The sequence below is a fragment of the Pelophylax lessonae genome, assembly GCF_965119305.1.
Source record: "Pelophylax lessonae genome assembly, chromosome: 5".
In the NCBI taxonomy this organism is placed as follows: domain Eukaryota; kingdom Metazoa; phylum Chordata; class Amphibia; order Anura; family Ranidae; genus Pelophylax; species Pelophylax lessonae.
In genome coordinates, this window is record NC_138772.1 from 133,332,059 (window position 1) to 133,347,828 (window position 15,770).

General features: G+C 43.1%; 1 protein-coding gene across 2 annotated transcripts in view; it reads right to left on the reverse strand.

Annotated features, from left to right (window-relative positions):
- Positions 1 to 15,770, reverse strand: part of OSBPL3 (oxysterol binding protein like 3) — a 260,883-nt gene that overhangs the window by 47,031 nt on the left and 198,082 nt on the right. For both annotated transcript variants that reach the window (XM_082257477.1, XM_082257478.1), the window contains exons 12-13: positions 10,700 to 10,834; positions 2,020 to 2,107 (exon numbers count right to left, since the gene is read on the reverse strand). In XM_082257477.1, the coding sequence (XP_082113603.1) occupies positions 2,020 to 2,107; positions 10,700 to 10,834 (223 nt within the window). The remainder of the gene's footprint in view (positions 1 to 2,019; positions 2,108 to 10,699; positions 10,835 to 15,770) is intronic.

Below are 15,770 nucleotides of genomic sequence, written 5' to 3' on the forward strand. Positions count from 1 at the left end.
GACTCTCCTTCCTGCATCCATGCCTGGAATAATATCAGTTCTCTAACACACAAAGCTCACTTTCCTGTAACCATGCCCCCCCATAATATCTGTACTTCAGCACATGCCTCTAGTAATATCTCTACTCCAGCACACACAACTAACTTCTCTTTATCCATGCCCCAGTAATATCTGTACTTCAGCACATACAGCTCACTTCCCTGTATTCATGCCCCCCAGTAATATCTGTACTACAGCACACACAGCTTTTCTTTATCCATGCCCCAGTGAAATCCATACTCTGGGACACACAGCTTTATACCAAAAAAGGGCAGACTGGCAACTTTCAGCCCAGGGGGCAAGTACAAACCAGAGGCCCCATGGTGCAGCAACTCGGCCCCCCTTCCACTCTCCCTCTTCCCGTCCTCCTCCTGACCCCCATTTCAGGCTGAAGCCCTGCTCCAGGTACTCCCTGCTCACTGGCTGAATCCGGGTTCCCAACCTGGCCAGCAGGGGGCAGTTGGAGGGAGTTGGGACAGCTCAGTTGGGGCTGGCCAGGGTAGGAGAGTCTCCAGTGGGGCATGGAACCAACCTCTGCTCAGACAGTTTAAACCATCCATGCTGTGGGGAGGTCTGCGCTCTGTCCTTGCCTTCAACCCGCACTCAGTAGGTCAGTGGTGGGGACTTTTTACTTCTCTTTACCAGAAATCCTTTAGGCATGTCTGTGCAGCCTTTTTACAAGACATCAGAGTGGCCCAGGGGGAAATTGCCCCCCTGCCCCCTGGCCCAGTCCTCCCCTGTACCTATATTAATACCTCCAGGTATATCTGTATTTCAGCACACACAGCTCACTTCCCTTGTATCCATGCACTCAATATCTGTTCTTGAGCACAAACACAACTCACATACTTATATCTATACCATATAATTGTATTTTAGCACACACAGATTGTTTCCATGTATCCATGCCCCCAGTTATATTTGTATTCTAGCATACATACAGCTCATTTCCCTATATCCATATCCTCAGTTATATCTGTACTCCTCAGTTATATCTGTACTCAACCATAAAGAGTTTATTTCCCTGTATCGTCCACCCAGGTATATCTTTACTCCAGTGTTTCCGGAATCCTATAGTCCTAAAAAAGGGGGCCCCTTTGAAGCCCTGTTATGCAATGTTTTGTAAGTGATTATTGTAACCAATAAATGCCATCTGGACTAATAAAATAGCTTGGGACTCGCTTATCTTTAGACATTCCCCCGAGAGCCTACCCAGGGCTCTTTGTGCACTAGAAAGCCACCAACAAAAGCAAAAAAACCGTACACCTGATCAGAACATCCATCTACACCAAGATCCTGTGCTCCACCACCTCGTGTCTCATCTCTCTATGACACACATTTTCTTATACTTATTACACAAAAGCATCATAGTGGCACTCTGCTCTTAAATTCACACAATGTCTCAATCCTGCCTCCTCAGGCCGGTCAGGCAGTGCTACTTAATAACTAAGCTGACTACATGTTAGAGTTTGACGGCATTTCTAACATAGGAGAATTGTTTGAAAACCAAGATTGTGAGCTGTGTGTCCAGTGTTAGGCAGCAATACAGTATAATCTGACTGCAGAATCTCTATTGCTCTCAACTAGATGCACTCACAACCATGCAGGGCAAGGGTCTAGGTAAACAAGATCTTCAGTGTATACCCAATCATACCGACTTTTGACTACTACATAGCTGCTGGTAAATCTAAAAGGAAACTGTACAATCAGTTGTAATGTGAGTGGACAGCTTTAAAATGTATGGAGGGCTAACAAAAATTCACTGACTTTTAAATTCAATGTTCTCTGTGTGATCAGTGATTTGTATTTCATCACTTCAGAGTGACAAATAACTGTATTCTTTTAGTATTGAATCTCTAATTTATGTAAATTTCAACCACAAAGTAACCACATAATCTTTCAAATAACAAGACCACAGAAGAAGTAGAGATGACATGTTTTTTTCCTACAACCTCTTGTTCACAGGGCATCAAACTGTACCTAGAGATTGTCTTTCAATGTCATTGCTTAGATTATCCTCTGATATGTTATCACTTATATCGCTGACATACGAGTCATCATCTGATACCTGGAAAACAAACAAAATCCATATATTAATGAATAGTGCAAGAGATTAAGTACATTAGGAAAAGTGGAGACCGGGGGTAATATAAGGAAAGAAGCCAGAGCTTTCAAAAGACAAATTAACTTTCTTAATTTAGGCTAATTTTGACCAGATACATTGTCAAGCATTTTTTCAGGACTGTCTGTCACACTGTGTTGCAGTGAACTGGCATTAAACTCAGAAATACTGCATTTTGGCTGCACCGAGCTGCAGGTGATCATTTCAGCAAGTTCAGACGTATATGTTATAAGAGAACTTTAGTAATCAAATAAAGAAAATAGAGGAAAAAATTAGCTAAAACTTTTCTTCCTATTAGCAGAGGAACACTGTTCTGCTACAAAAAAAAACTCCCAGTCTCCTAGCAAATTTGTTATCTGGTTTTCACTGTCTGTGATGCATGTGTAGTGTAGTGCAGTGCAAACTCCCAGCCCACTCCTGGAATCAGTAAGATGCCAATAAGGAAGCTGGGTACCGGGATAATGTAACTCCTGTCCTGTGCAAATGTTACTTCATCAGTGGCCCTTTCATGGCCTTGGACGGAAGAAAGGAACCTCGACCAAGAGAAGATGACAGCAGGCGGAGTGATGAAAGAGGGAAAACAGTTCTGGTTTAAGACGTATCTAAACTCAAAAACAAGTATGTAATATACTGTATTGAAGCTTGCCAGTTTTTTTTTTAGGCTAAGAACATTTTCAGCAAGTACAGAAAATACCTTTTGATCTTGCCAGAAATGTAGAGTCACTTCCTGGGAGCCGAGATGAAAGCAAACAAAATCTTCAATCTATCTACCATGTAATGGAGATGAACAAAAGCAGACATGTTTGAAGTCCAGCCTGTGTGAAAACATTGGCTGCCCCATAGATATAATGGAGAAAAAAAGCATACACATAAAGGGAAGGGAGAGGAAGTATATTTTTCTGCAGGATAACTAGATGAATAAAGTAAAAAAGCATGTATATAATCAATGCATCCATTAAATCCAAGGACTGGTAAGCTGCAATATATGATTTTTTTTTTTTTTTTTTTAGGGTTCAAATGCAGTTTTTAAAAGTACTGTATATGTCCTTTAAATTTTATAGAATTCATATCAATGTGTCAGCATGTTCTAGAATTGTGGAAGACGAGGGGGAGTGTTTCCTTTATGTATAAGATTAATAACATCACATTTAAAAATGTATGCATATAGTGCTAAATGTAAAGTGAAGCTCCACTAAAAAGTGGAACCTTCAATTTAAGACCTCCTCTCCAACTACTGTTTGTGAAACTGAGCTTTTGGGAAGGAAGGGGGGGGGGGGGTCAGGTACTCGATTTTAACAGGTACCTGCTCCAACTTCCGTTCCGACGCCATAGGCGATCGGCAGCAGGAGTTCTACTTTCCGAGGTCTTCCGGGACACATGCCAGGTCCTAGAAGACTTCGGGACCAGTCACAGAGCGCAGCACCACTCGCGAATGTGCAGTGGGCACCCGGCTGTGGAGCCGCAAGCTGTCAGAGCCGGGTGCCCATAGTAGAGAGGTCATGGCGAGAACATGGTTGGGGTGAGTGCACCACTGGATCATGGGACAGGGGATGGGCTGTTTATTAAAAGTCAGCAACTACACTTTTTGTAGAAGCGGACTTTTATTAAATTAAAAAATTACTGGAACTCTGCTTTAAAGTGGAATTCAGGGCTTCACCTAACTACTCTTAAAACTGCCCCCCCCCCACTTATACTTTCTAGCCTGTGTCAGAAAGATGCAAATGCTTACTGCTGCTTCCGTCAGGTCACATGATCTGCCCAAGAGCACTCCGATATTGGCGTCACCCATATGTTTCAATGCCTCATCCATTGTTGGTGTTTTGTCCTCTCCTCTGCAGCAGCACTGGCTGACACAGGGGGAGTGGGATCATGTGACCAAACCAGAGTCTCCTGAAAATAGGTACGTATACAAGTCTTTCTTACGTAAGTTAGTAAGTATAAGTACTTCTGGAAAGCTCAGAATTCCACTTTAAACATCATGCTGTTGCTGTCCTAGGCACACATGAACAATGATGCCCTCCAATGATATACTTTTAGAAAAACCAAAACAAGAATGCATGTCATCTTATTTAAAGTGCTTCTATTTAAACCATACAATCAAAATTAAAAAGATCAGACGATTTAATGTTTCCAAAACGACAGAGAGTAATGCCACTTCTCTCAACTGCCTCTGCATCCCTTTCTTACAGATTTATTTTTCTTTGCCAGATCTACTAATATATTTATTTTTCAAATGCAGCTAGAAAAGGAGAAAAATAATAAATAAATAAATAAATGTAATCTGTACATTTTCAAATTGGGTGATCTGACCCCCTAGGCCAGTGATGGCAACCTTGGCACCCCAGATGTTTTGGAACTATATTTCCCATGATACTCATACAATCTGCAGCATAGTTGACCATCATGGGAAATGTAGTTCCAAAACATCTGGGGTGCCAAGGTTTGTCATCACTGCCCTAGGCACTGGCTTGTAAGTGTCTTATAGTAAATACAGCACTGAAATTCTTAATATTGGGAATGTCAAAGCTTGTTGGAAATGATGCAGGCCATACAGTGCAAAAGAAAAACGCTGACAACTGAAATATTTCTTCATGTTAGGCTAAATATAAAAAGTATGGTTGTGCAATACAATAATTATTCACAGCACATATGTAAACATCCCCACAATAAGATGTTACCATAACAACAGAACTAACCCAGACAATAACAAAATGACAGGAAAGGGAAGCTAAGTTTTCTGTGACCATATTATAGGTTATACATACAACCTGTTTGCAACTAAGTAAGGATATTGTAATGAGCAGAGTTCACATATCATTATAATAGATGTTACTGGCATTGTATTAGGGAGAAGTGGTCATATCATTCTTTGTTGTAGTATTTGCTCTGATCAGATTTGACTAATCTGTCCAGAAAGACAATTCAAATTCAAATAAAAAATTTAATTTTTCACTGTCACCTGATCTTTCTTCCTAATTGCACTGAGACCCCAGGCACATTCATGAATTGGTGTTCCAGTTTTCTTACATTTTTATTTTAATTTCATAGAGTACATAATCTGCCCTGTTATAGAAAACACTATTTAACACCAGAAGTCATTACCTACCTTAAAGTAGAACTCAACGCCAAACTTTTTTTCTTCATTTTGGATAGAGTAAAGACTCGTACACACTAGAGATGGATAAATTATCGGCAAAGCCGATATATCGAAGGCCGATATGCACTTTCCCCCGATATATCGGAATCGGCCCCGGCGGTTACCGATATTGCCGATATTGTCGTGACGTCATTGTGTATGATGCGCCATGAGCCTCCGCGCACTGGGACAGCTTTTGCCTTCTTAGGCCGCCTCCCGCTTGGAGTCGGGACAGTGAGTGTACGACTGTACGTACACTACAGTCACAGTGTGTTTAACACAGCCGCCATGGCCACATACTGGAGTCGGGACAGTGAGTGATTCTTTTACATGACAGTCACAGTGCACAGTGTGTTTAACACAGCCGCTGCAACCACATACATACACCCACCCACAGCTGCCCGGTGCCAGCCAGCCAGCCACCAACTCACCCACAGGCCTGTAGCAGCCAGCCACATGCCCTGCTTGCCTGTACCAGCTAGCCAGCCACAGGCCCTGGGCCTGTACCAGCCAGCCACCCACCACAGGGTGCCAGACAGCCACCCACGCACCCACCACAGGGTGCCAGCCAGCCACCCACCACAGGGTGCCAGCCAGCCAGCCACCACACCACAGGGTGCCAGCCAGCCACGCACCACAGGGTGCCAGCCAGCCATCCACCAGAGGGTGCCAGCCAGCAAGCCACCCACCACAGGGTGCCAGCCAGCCACCCACCACAGGGTTCCAGCCAGCAAGCCACCCACCACAGGGTGCCAGCCAGCCACCCACCCACCACAGGGTTCCAGCCACCAAAGGGTGCCAGCCACTCATCACCACAGGGTGCCAGCCAGACAGTTTTTTTTAAGCCTATATTCAATTTCATTAGTGTCGTTCAAATTTCAATGGAGATGGATGCAGATAGAAAAATTAAAAGTGTGGTCTGGGACTATTTCTCATCTTCATTTCCAGGAAAAGCAGCAGCAGTGTGCAACACATGCACAAACAATGTAAGCATGGGATCAATAACTGCAAAAACCAAAAATACGTCAAATCTTTGGGCCCATCTAAGATTTCATCATGTTGAATTGTATCATGCAGTACAGAAAAAACAAAATGAATCACAAGGTGAAACATTACTATCCCAGGCAACAACAACGGATATGTTTCAGAAAAAAAACAGGTGGCTAAAATCGGATGGAAGATCCCAACTGCTGGACAGAGTAATCACAGAGATGATGATCACTGATAACCAACCATTTACAATGGTGTCTGACTCTGGATTTAAGCGGTTGATGTCCATACTTGAGCCAAGGTACACACTGAAGAGTGACAAGTTTTATCAAACTGAAATGCTGGGAAAGATTCACCAAAAGGTCGCTGAGAAAGTAAAGGCTATGCAGAAACCAGAGAATGCTGGCAACTCACTCTCATTCACGACTGACTGCTGGTCAGGACAAACAGAATCACTAATGAGTCTTACATGCCACTTCATTGACAGCGGATGGACAAGAAGGCATTTGGTGTTGAATACAAAAGTGATGCAAGGATTCCACACTGGGGAGTACATTGGAGAAAGGTTTCTAGGCATGCTAGAAAAATGGGGAATCACCAAAGACTGAGTGATGCTTGTGCTTCGAGACAGCGGAGCGAATATGGTGAAAGGAATGAGACTTGCTGAAGTGTAAGACCTCAGTTGCATTGCACACACCCTCCAACTTGTGGTAAATGAAGGTCTGTCAACCAGAGAGCTTTGCTTGACATAATTAGCATGCTGAAGAGGTGCGCAGGCTATTTCCACCATTCAATCCTTGCCAAGCAGCGACTGAGGTGCATTTAGGAAGACCTTGGCATACCCAAAAACAACTTGATTAACGCTGTTCAAACACAATGGAACTCAACACTTCACATGCTGCAAAGAATGCTGGAGCAGAAGCAAGCTCTTACCATATATTCAGGTGAATATGGAGGATATTCTTTTCCTACTGCTGATCAGTGGGACATTGTAGCCAATGTCATTGAGACCCTCCTCCCCATAGAGGAAGTGACACTAGAGGTGAGTCATATGTGAGAGTGCTGAAGATGCTTCTTCAACAGAATGAAGGACCCAACACACGTGGCATTAAAACATGTAGGCAGGGCATGAGGGACAGCCTCACCAAACGTTTTGAGAAGCATGAAGAGAATAAAAATGTTGTGCTTGCATGTCTTTTGGATCCTTTCTCTTCTGATGATGTATTGGTCAAGGCAAAACAATGGCTGACAGAAGATATTCAACAGGAGGTTCCTGTCGAAAAGAAAAGTCAAGAAGAGCAGGTTTCTAATGTGGAAGAGCAGGATGCAGGAAAAAAATGTCCACAAAGACAACGGACAGAAGAGAAACGTCATCTTGGTCAAATAGATGTCATGTTCAGAATTTTATTGGGGCCTCATGAGAAGGATTCTTCTAAATCTGCAATAATGAGCCTGGATGATGAACTTCATCTCTATTCGAAGGAACCAGTAGTTGACAGAAGAAGTGGTGATCGTCTTCAGTGATAGAAAGAAAATGAGGCATGCTTCTCATGCTAGAAGATACCTTTCTACTCCTCCTTCCTCAGTACCAAGTGAGCGTGTTTTTAGTGAAGTGGCAGCAATTTATGAAAAAAAAAAAAAGAAACCGTTTAACTGGTGAACATGCTGAAATGTTATGCTTTCTGCACTATAATATTGTTCTACTTAACTGGGAGTATTGAAAGTGTAGTAGTATAGTACTAGTGTCCACTCCACTCCAATCCATTCCACTGTCTAGCTTTTGTCTAGCTTTTTTTTCTAGCAGTTTTGCACTGACTGCGCTGCAGTCAGTGCAAAACTGCTAGAAAATAAGCTAGACAGTGGATTGGAGTCTGTGGACTACTGCTGCAGTAGTGCGCCACTCACTGCTGTAATAATTTTAAATCACTAATGCAGTGAGTGAGTGTACTACTGCAGCAGTAGTCCACGGGCTCCCCACTGTCTAGCTTTTTTCTAGCAGTTTTGTGATTGGAGTCTGTGGACTACTGCTGCGGTAGTGCACCACTCACTGCTGCAATAATTTTAAATCACTACTGCAGTCACTGCAGTAGTGATTTAAAAACATTGCAGTGAGTGCACTACTGCAGCAGTAGTCCGCTGACTCCTCCAATCCACTGTCTAGCTGTTTGTTGTTTTCTAGCTTTTTATCTAGCAGTTTAATTTGCACTGACTGCAGTGTTAAAAATGTTAATAAACAAACATTAACATGTTCAGTAAGCGCCGGTTCACATCGGAGCGGCCGCCATGGACTTCATAACATTGAAGTCTATGGCGGTCGCCTACGGGTCGCCCCAAAGAAGCTCCGGACCCTTTTTCTAGGTCGGAGCGACTTGTGTCGCTCCTATTAGAACGGGTCCGCAGCTTCCCTATGGGAGGCGACCTGCGGCGACCTGTGAGGCGACCAGGTCGCCTCACAGGTCGCCCTAGTGTGAACCGGCACTAACAGATTTGTGTTGAAAATTGTGTTTATTTTGCAAAACTTTAAATGTTCAAAATATCGGCCCATATCGGCCGATACCGATATGCAATGGCCAAAATATTGTTTTCTGCAACGAAAAACCGATATCGGTCGATCACTAGTACACACTATAAGAAAATGAGGCGTTACTTTCGTCCAAAGAACTTTAGTACAATTTTTGTATAGTGTGTACACAACTTTCTACAGACGACTCAAACCTTCTGAACGAAAATTTCCAAAGGGACAAGCTCCAAAATTTTTCTTGTACAGGAACTGAACAAACTATTTTCGCTTAATGTTGACTGTTTTCATACGGGCCAAATTCGAAACAAAAGACTGCGCATGATCAAATACAATAAGCAGCAGAAAAAAAAGCCTTTGTGATACGAGAATTTTCAAAAGAAATTTTCTTTCATCGGTTTCGATTTGCTGTCAAACGGGGAAATTAGAATGATTGTTCACCCGATTTTCTTATAGTGTGTCCCACTTAAGGGAGGGTTATAACCCGTCAGTTCCCTTTTTTGCCATATGTGCCCTATTGGGGAGATATACCTTCACTTCCTGTTTCATAGCTGAAAACAGGAAGTGAGAGCAAATCCGCAAAAGTGAGGGAATCCCTGGTTGTAACCAGAACTAGTGTCCCCATTGAAAGATTCCTCTCTACTTGTGTTTTGGTGACAACCACAAATTTGTGATTTTCTTGTACTTTCACTTTTTATGATAATGGTACACATGACAAATCAGGAAGGTGAATTTCCCTAACGGGAACAAGCAGCAATAATAACCTGACAGATGTTCAAATCCATCTCTACTCTGTTCAACACTAAAAAAAAGAAAAAAAAAGTTTTGACTTTAGTTATGCTTTAATGGCTTGCTCACACCATGTCCATCGAGCGATGTTCTGCATTGATCAACGCAGGGGCACATTCTAACAAAAAATGATTTTCTACGTGTCCTGTTACACCATAATGCTGAGTTAAACTGCAGTGTGCTGCATAAAAATGTGTGTATCCAGAGCACTGAACCACAGCATGCCACAACACCAAAACTTGAATGAACTATCATTTCAATAAAATAATAAACAAAACAGATTGATGCATTGTAACAACATATCACACTTCCATTCACTGCCCATACACAATGTACACCAGCTGCGCTAATTTTAGCAAGTAGGCCAATGTAAAAAAAAAAGCCCCAAGTCAGCATTTGTGGGCCTTGTGAATGAGAAACTGCAAGAAGCAAAGCTCAAACTTTATCACCCCTGAAAAAAACTATTAGGATCTGTCTGTAATGGTTTGATTTAGGAAAGTAAATTGTGTCTGTGTGGAGTCAGTTACTATGTTCTACACTTAATAGCAAAATGCTATTTGAAATAATACTACAAATGTTTAGGGTGAAGGACTCGCTACTATCAATACACCATTACTAAGAGCCCAATGGCTTGTTCTCTAAAAACACTGATATGGAGCTGTCAAGCAGTGCCCCATAGACAATAGATTGTTTACCTACTGGCAAAATGAGACATGATTGGAAGACTGCCATCTGACATCTATGGGCACTTTAACTCCAAAAACTGGAGATATCAGTCACATATCTGTCCGCATTCTGCTGGTTTGATGTAAATTTCCAAAATGAATCCTTAAAGTGGAATTCCAGTCAAAATTCAAAATGTGCCCATGATTAGCATTTTAAATATGTTTACCTTTGATATTATTCATTTTCAGGTTTTCTGTAATTACCTTCGCTAAATTAAAAAATTTATATTTTACTCCTTTTGAAAAAATGCATAAACCAAATGGATTTTTTTTTTATAATGGAGTGCTATTTCTTTAATTAGAACCTTGTAATCTGCTTTATTTAATTAAGGAGAGCTGCAAGAGAAAAGATAGCACTCTACAATAAAAAAGGCACTGACCTCATTTTCAGATGAGCTAGATGACAGCAGAACTTCCTGAGCGTCATAGAACTCTGTAAGGGAATCTGTGATGGACAAGCGGCTCTCGTTGGACATCTGATGAACCAGAGGCTTGTTCTCGTCACACGTGTCCTCCTAATAACCGGATGATAAGAACAGATCATTATTTTGACTTTATGATGAAAAAAACTAATTTCCACTGCATGATGACACTACTGAATATCCATTGGCCACACAGGAACATGAGGTAGTGCTTTCACCTGCTTGTCGATATATAGTGCAACAGACTCATAAAAATGGCTAAAAGGATTACAAATCTTATATATATATATATATATATATATATATATACTGTATATATATATGTATACATACAATGCTCAAAAAAATTAAAGGAAAACTTTGAAAACACATTCGATCTCAATGGGGAAAAATCTCATGCTGGAGGTCTATACTGATATAGACTGGGTAATGTGTTAGGAAAGGAAGGATGCTACATTGTTTGATGGAAATGAAAATGATCAACCTACAGAGGGATGAACGCAAAGACACCCCAAAAATCAAAGTGAAAAAATTTTGCTGAAATTGCATTGCAGCATTTCAAAATGGTACTCAGTTGTATGGCCCCCACGTGCTTTATGCATGCCTGACAATGTCTGGGCATGCTCCTAAAGAGACGATGGATGGTGTCCTGGAGTATTTCTTCCCACATTTGGATCAGGGCATCACTGAGCTCCTAAACAGACTGAGGGGCAACCTGGCAGTGTCGGAAAGACCGAAACAATGTCCCAGAGGTGTTGCTATTGGATTTAGGTCAGGCGAGCGTAGGGGCCCTTCAATGGTATCAATTCCTTCATTCTCCAGGAAATGGCTGCATACTCTCGCCACATAAGACCGGGCAATGTCATGCACCAGGAGGAACCCAGGACCCACTGCACCAGCGTAGGGTTTGACAATGGGTCAAAGGATTTCAATCCAATTCCTAATGGCAGTCAGGGTGCCATTGTTTAGCCTGTAGAGGTCTGTGTATCCCTCCATGGATATGCCTCCCCATACCATCACTGACCCACTACCAAACCAGTCCTGCTGAACAATGTTACAGACAGTATAACAATCTCCACGGATTCTCCAGACCCTTTCACGTTTGTCACATGTGCTCAGGGTGAACCTGCCCTCATCTGTGAAAAGCACAGGGCGCCAGCGACAGACCTGCCAATTCTGGTGTTCAATGGCAAATGCCAATCGAGCTACACAGTGATAAGCAATGAGCACAGGGCCTACTAAAGGACATTGGGGACTCAGGCCACCCTTATAAAGTCCGTTTCTGATTGTTTGGTCAGAGACATTCACACCGTTGGCCTACTGGAGGTCATTTTGTAGGGCTCTGGCAATGCTCATCTTGTTCCTCCATCCACAAAGGAACCGATACCGGTCCTTCTGATTAGTTAAGGACCTTCTACGGCCCTGTCCAGCTCTCCTAGAGTAACTGCCTGTCTCATGGAATCCCCTCCATGCTCTCGAGACTGTGCTGGTAGACACAACAAACCTTCTGGCAATGGCACGTATTGATGTGCCATCCTGGAGGAGATGGACTGCCTTTGCAACCTCTATAGGGTCCAGGTATAACCTCATGCTATCATTAGTGACAATGACCCTAGCCAAATGCAAAACTAGTGAAAAACAGTCAGAAAAAATGTGTAGGGAAAATTAATTTCAGTGGCCTCAGCCTGTAAAACCATTCCTGTTTTGGGGGTTGTCTGATTGTTGCCCATCTAGTGCACCTGTTGTTGTTTATTTCATTATCCTCAAAGCAGCTGAAACTGATTAAGAACCCCCTCTGCTACTTAACTGACCAGATTAACATACCAGGAGTTTAACTGACTTCATGTTGTACTCTGATTAAACAGTGTTCCTTTAATTTTTTGAGCAGTGTATATATAATTGACATGCTGTAGTTTGTCTCTGTTCTTCCTTAAATCCATAAATATAGTTGTAAACCGACATAACGTGAGAGTCTCCTGATGATCTAATGTTTTTGGGATATTCAAAGGTACTGCCTGCTGAGTCTTCTCAGCGAACAGTCAGGTTAGGAAAGACAGCACAATTAAAATGATTAGCACAATTAAAATGGTTCTGAAGGCTGAAAGGTTTTTTTTACCAATCTCAATTCAGCACTTTGTATGAGAGTAGCGGCTCTTTCTGCTATCTCCCTTCTCATAGACTCAAAGACAGATGAGGGAGCCACTGGCTCCTGCTGCTGTCAATCACAGCCAGAATGTAACAAAGTGTGATATCATTAAGGCCCCTTTCACACTTGTGCGACTTGTCCTCCTACTTGGGACTGCAAAGTCATACAACAGTTCGTACCCAATGATTTCCAATGAGTACCGTTCATATCTGTGTGACTTCAAGTCTAAACGATTTCAAAGTAGTGCCTGCACAACTTTGGTCCAACTTTGATCTATAGACCTCAAAATTACACAGGCATTGATTCAGTCCAGTCAAAATTGCATCGAAATCACGTAAAAATTACGTCAAAATCGTGCAAATTTTAGTTTGCACAAGTGTGAAAGGGGCCTAAGTTCTATTTGCCACAGTGTGACTGCATCACAGTTTTTTCAGCGCACACAAGATGTTACAAATTGTGATTAAGAACTTTGGTACCTTTTTTCAGCTAGTCTTTTCACAAACAGCTTTTATATTTAAAACATTTGGAATTATTTATGAAAAAAAAAAGACGAATTAGGTGTTAACTTTTACATTTCAGTATATAAAAGACAAGTGTCAGAGCTTTACTACTGGGTGTGTAGAGAAGCCGGGTGTGCAGGGAAGCCAGATTTGACAGTTATGGCCTCCTCTTTTGAGAGTTACCTTCTTAAATTTATTTCACTTTTTCCTTGGTTTCTGTTAAACAACCAATTTACTGAAAATCCTCTTTAGATCGTGAAAATAAATTTAGGACTATGCACCTTTGCCTTTCTTTATGTGTATTTCTTAAAATGGATTTAAAGGCCAAAGGTTTTTTACTTTAATTGATTTGCTGCATTAGGTTAAAAACCTTCTGAGTGCAGCTCCCCCTAGCCACACTTATACTTACCCGAGCCCGATCTTGTTCCAGCGATGTGTACGAGAGCAACATCTCTCGACCCTCTCCCTCCTCATAGGCTCAGAGACCGCAGCAGGAGTCATTTTGTTAGGGTTTGTGAGGCCGACCTGCACTCTGAGTGCTCGGGAGCAAGCCCCCATGAGTGGCCCCATAGCAAGTTGCTTGCTATGGTGGGCACTCCGCAAAGGGGAGGAATCAGGAGTGGAAGCAGGGGGCCTGAGAAGAAGAGGATCGGGATGCACTGTTGACATTGCACAGAGCCAGTAATTATAACATGTTTGTTGTTTTAACAAAAATTGGATTTTTGACTTACCGTAAAATCCATTTCTCTGACGTTCATTGATGGACACCGCTCCTGATCTTCTTAACCACTGGGTTATACTGCTCCCTACAGGAGACACGAAGGGACAACCGCTTGCTGGACAGCTACAGCTGAATCGCAGCCAGGAGTTTTTCCTGAGGAAGAAACACCCTGGCTGAGGACGAGTCCAAAGTCAGGCCCAGATAGTCCAGTCTCATGGAAGGGACCAAGGACGACTTCTAAAGGTTCAGAATACACCCAAACTCCTCCAGAGTTAACATGGTGATTGCCAAATTTGTTTCCAGCACCGTGGGAGACTCCGCACGTAGAAGCAGATCGTCCAGGTAACCCAGGACCGATATCCCCCACTGTGGCAACAGCGCCAGGACCAGAGTCAAAACCTTTGTGAAGACCTGAGGAGCAGAGGCGAGACCAAAGGGCAACGCCACAACTGATAGTGATCCTCTCCCCCGACAAAATGGAGAAATAGTTGGTGTCCTGCACATATCGGAATGTGAAGGTAGGCAGCTTTGATGTCTATGGAGGCAAGGAAATCCCCTTGCTGTAGGAAAGCCACCACCATGCGAAATGATTCCATCTTGAATTTTTGAACTCGCAGGAAGCAATTCAGTGCCTTCAGGTCCAGGATTGGACGCACCTTGCCTTCCTTCCTGGGGGGTGTAAACCGGTTTGATTAAAAACCCTGAAAACGTTCCGCACACGGAACCGGAACTATTACTCCCTGTTGTACCAGGTCCTGTACTGCCCTAAAGAGAGCCTGTAAGTGATCTGGGGACAGTTGCACATTGGAAGGGAAAAACCTTACTGGTGGGATGGATCGAAACTCGACCGTATGACCTCTTGAACCATTTTGTCTTGTATCCACGATAGCCACAGATCCAGGAACTGGCAAAGACGTCCCCCCACCCCAGATATGGGTGAGGGCGCACCTTCAGGCCAAAGTGGCCTTGTCCTCAGGTCTGGAGAAAATAGATTTTTGTTTGCCAGACCAGGGTCCATTGGAACCACCCGAGGGAGTCTTGAAGGGCTTTGCCTTATCGACTGAACCTGAGGGACAAAAAAACTTCTTGTGTGCTGAAAAGGAGGGACCCAGTCTGCGATGAGGGCCCTTACCCTTGTTAGCCTGTGGGAGAAAGGTACACTTACCCCCTGTGAGACCTTTGATCATGTCATCCAGGGTAGCCCCAAACAGGCGATCTCCTTAAAAAGGTAGATCAGTCAAGGCCTTCTTTGAAGCCTGATCCGCAGACCAGCATTTTAGCCAAAGTATACACCGGAGGACCACTGCCAATATGAAAGCAGTATCCAACGCGGCATCGCAAACAAATTGCAGCCCCTGCACCAGCTGATCCAACAGCTCCTCAAAGGCAGGAGGAAGATGTTTCCCCTCCAGGTCACGGCGTAGTAACTTAGCCCATTCAGTCAATGTTTGCGAGACAAGGGCAACCGGAAACACCGGTCTGAGTGCAGATCCCGCCAGGGAGTACATATTGCGGGCCACAGACTCCGCTTTTCTATCCACTGGATCCTTCAAAGGATGGGGAGTCCTCCACTAGGATCATGGTAGCTTTATTCAGTCTTGAGAGCGGAGGGTCCACCATAGGTGGCACAGTCCACTTCCTTATAAGGGACTCCTCAAAGGG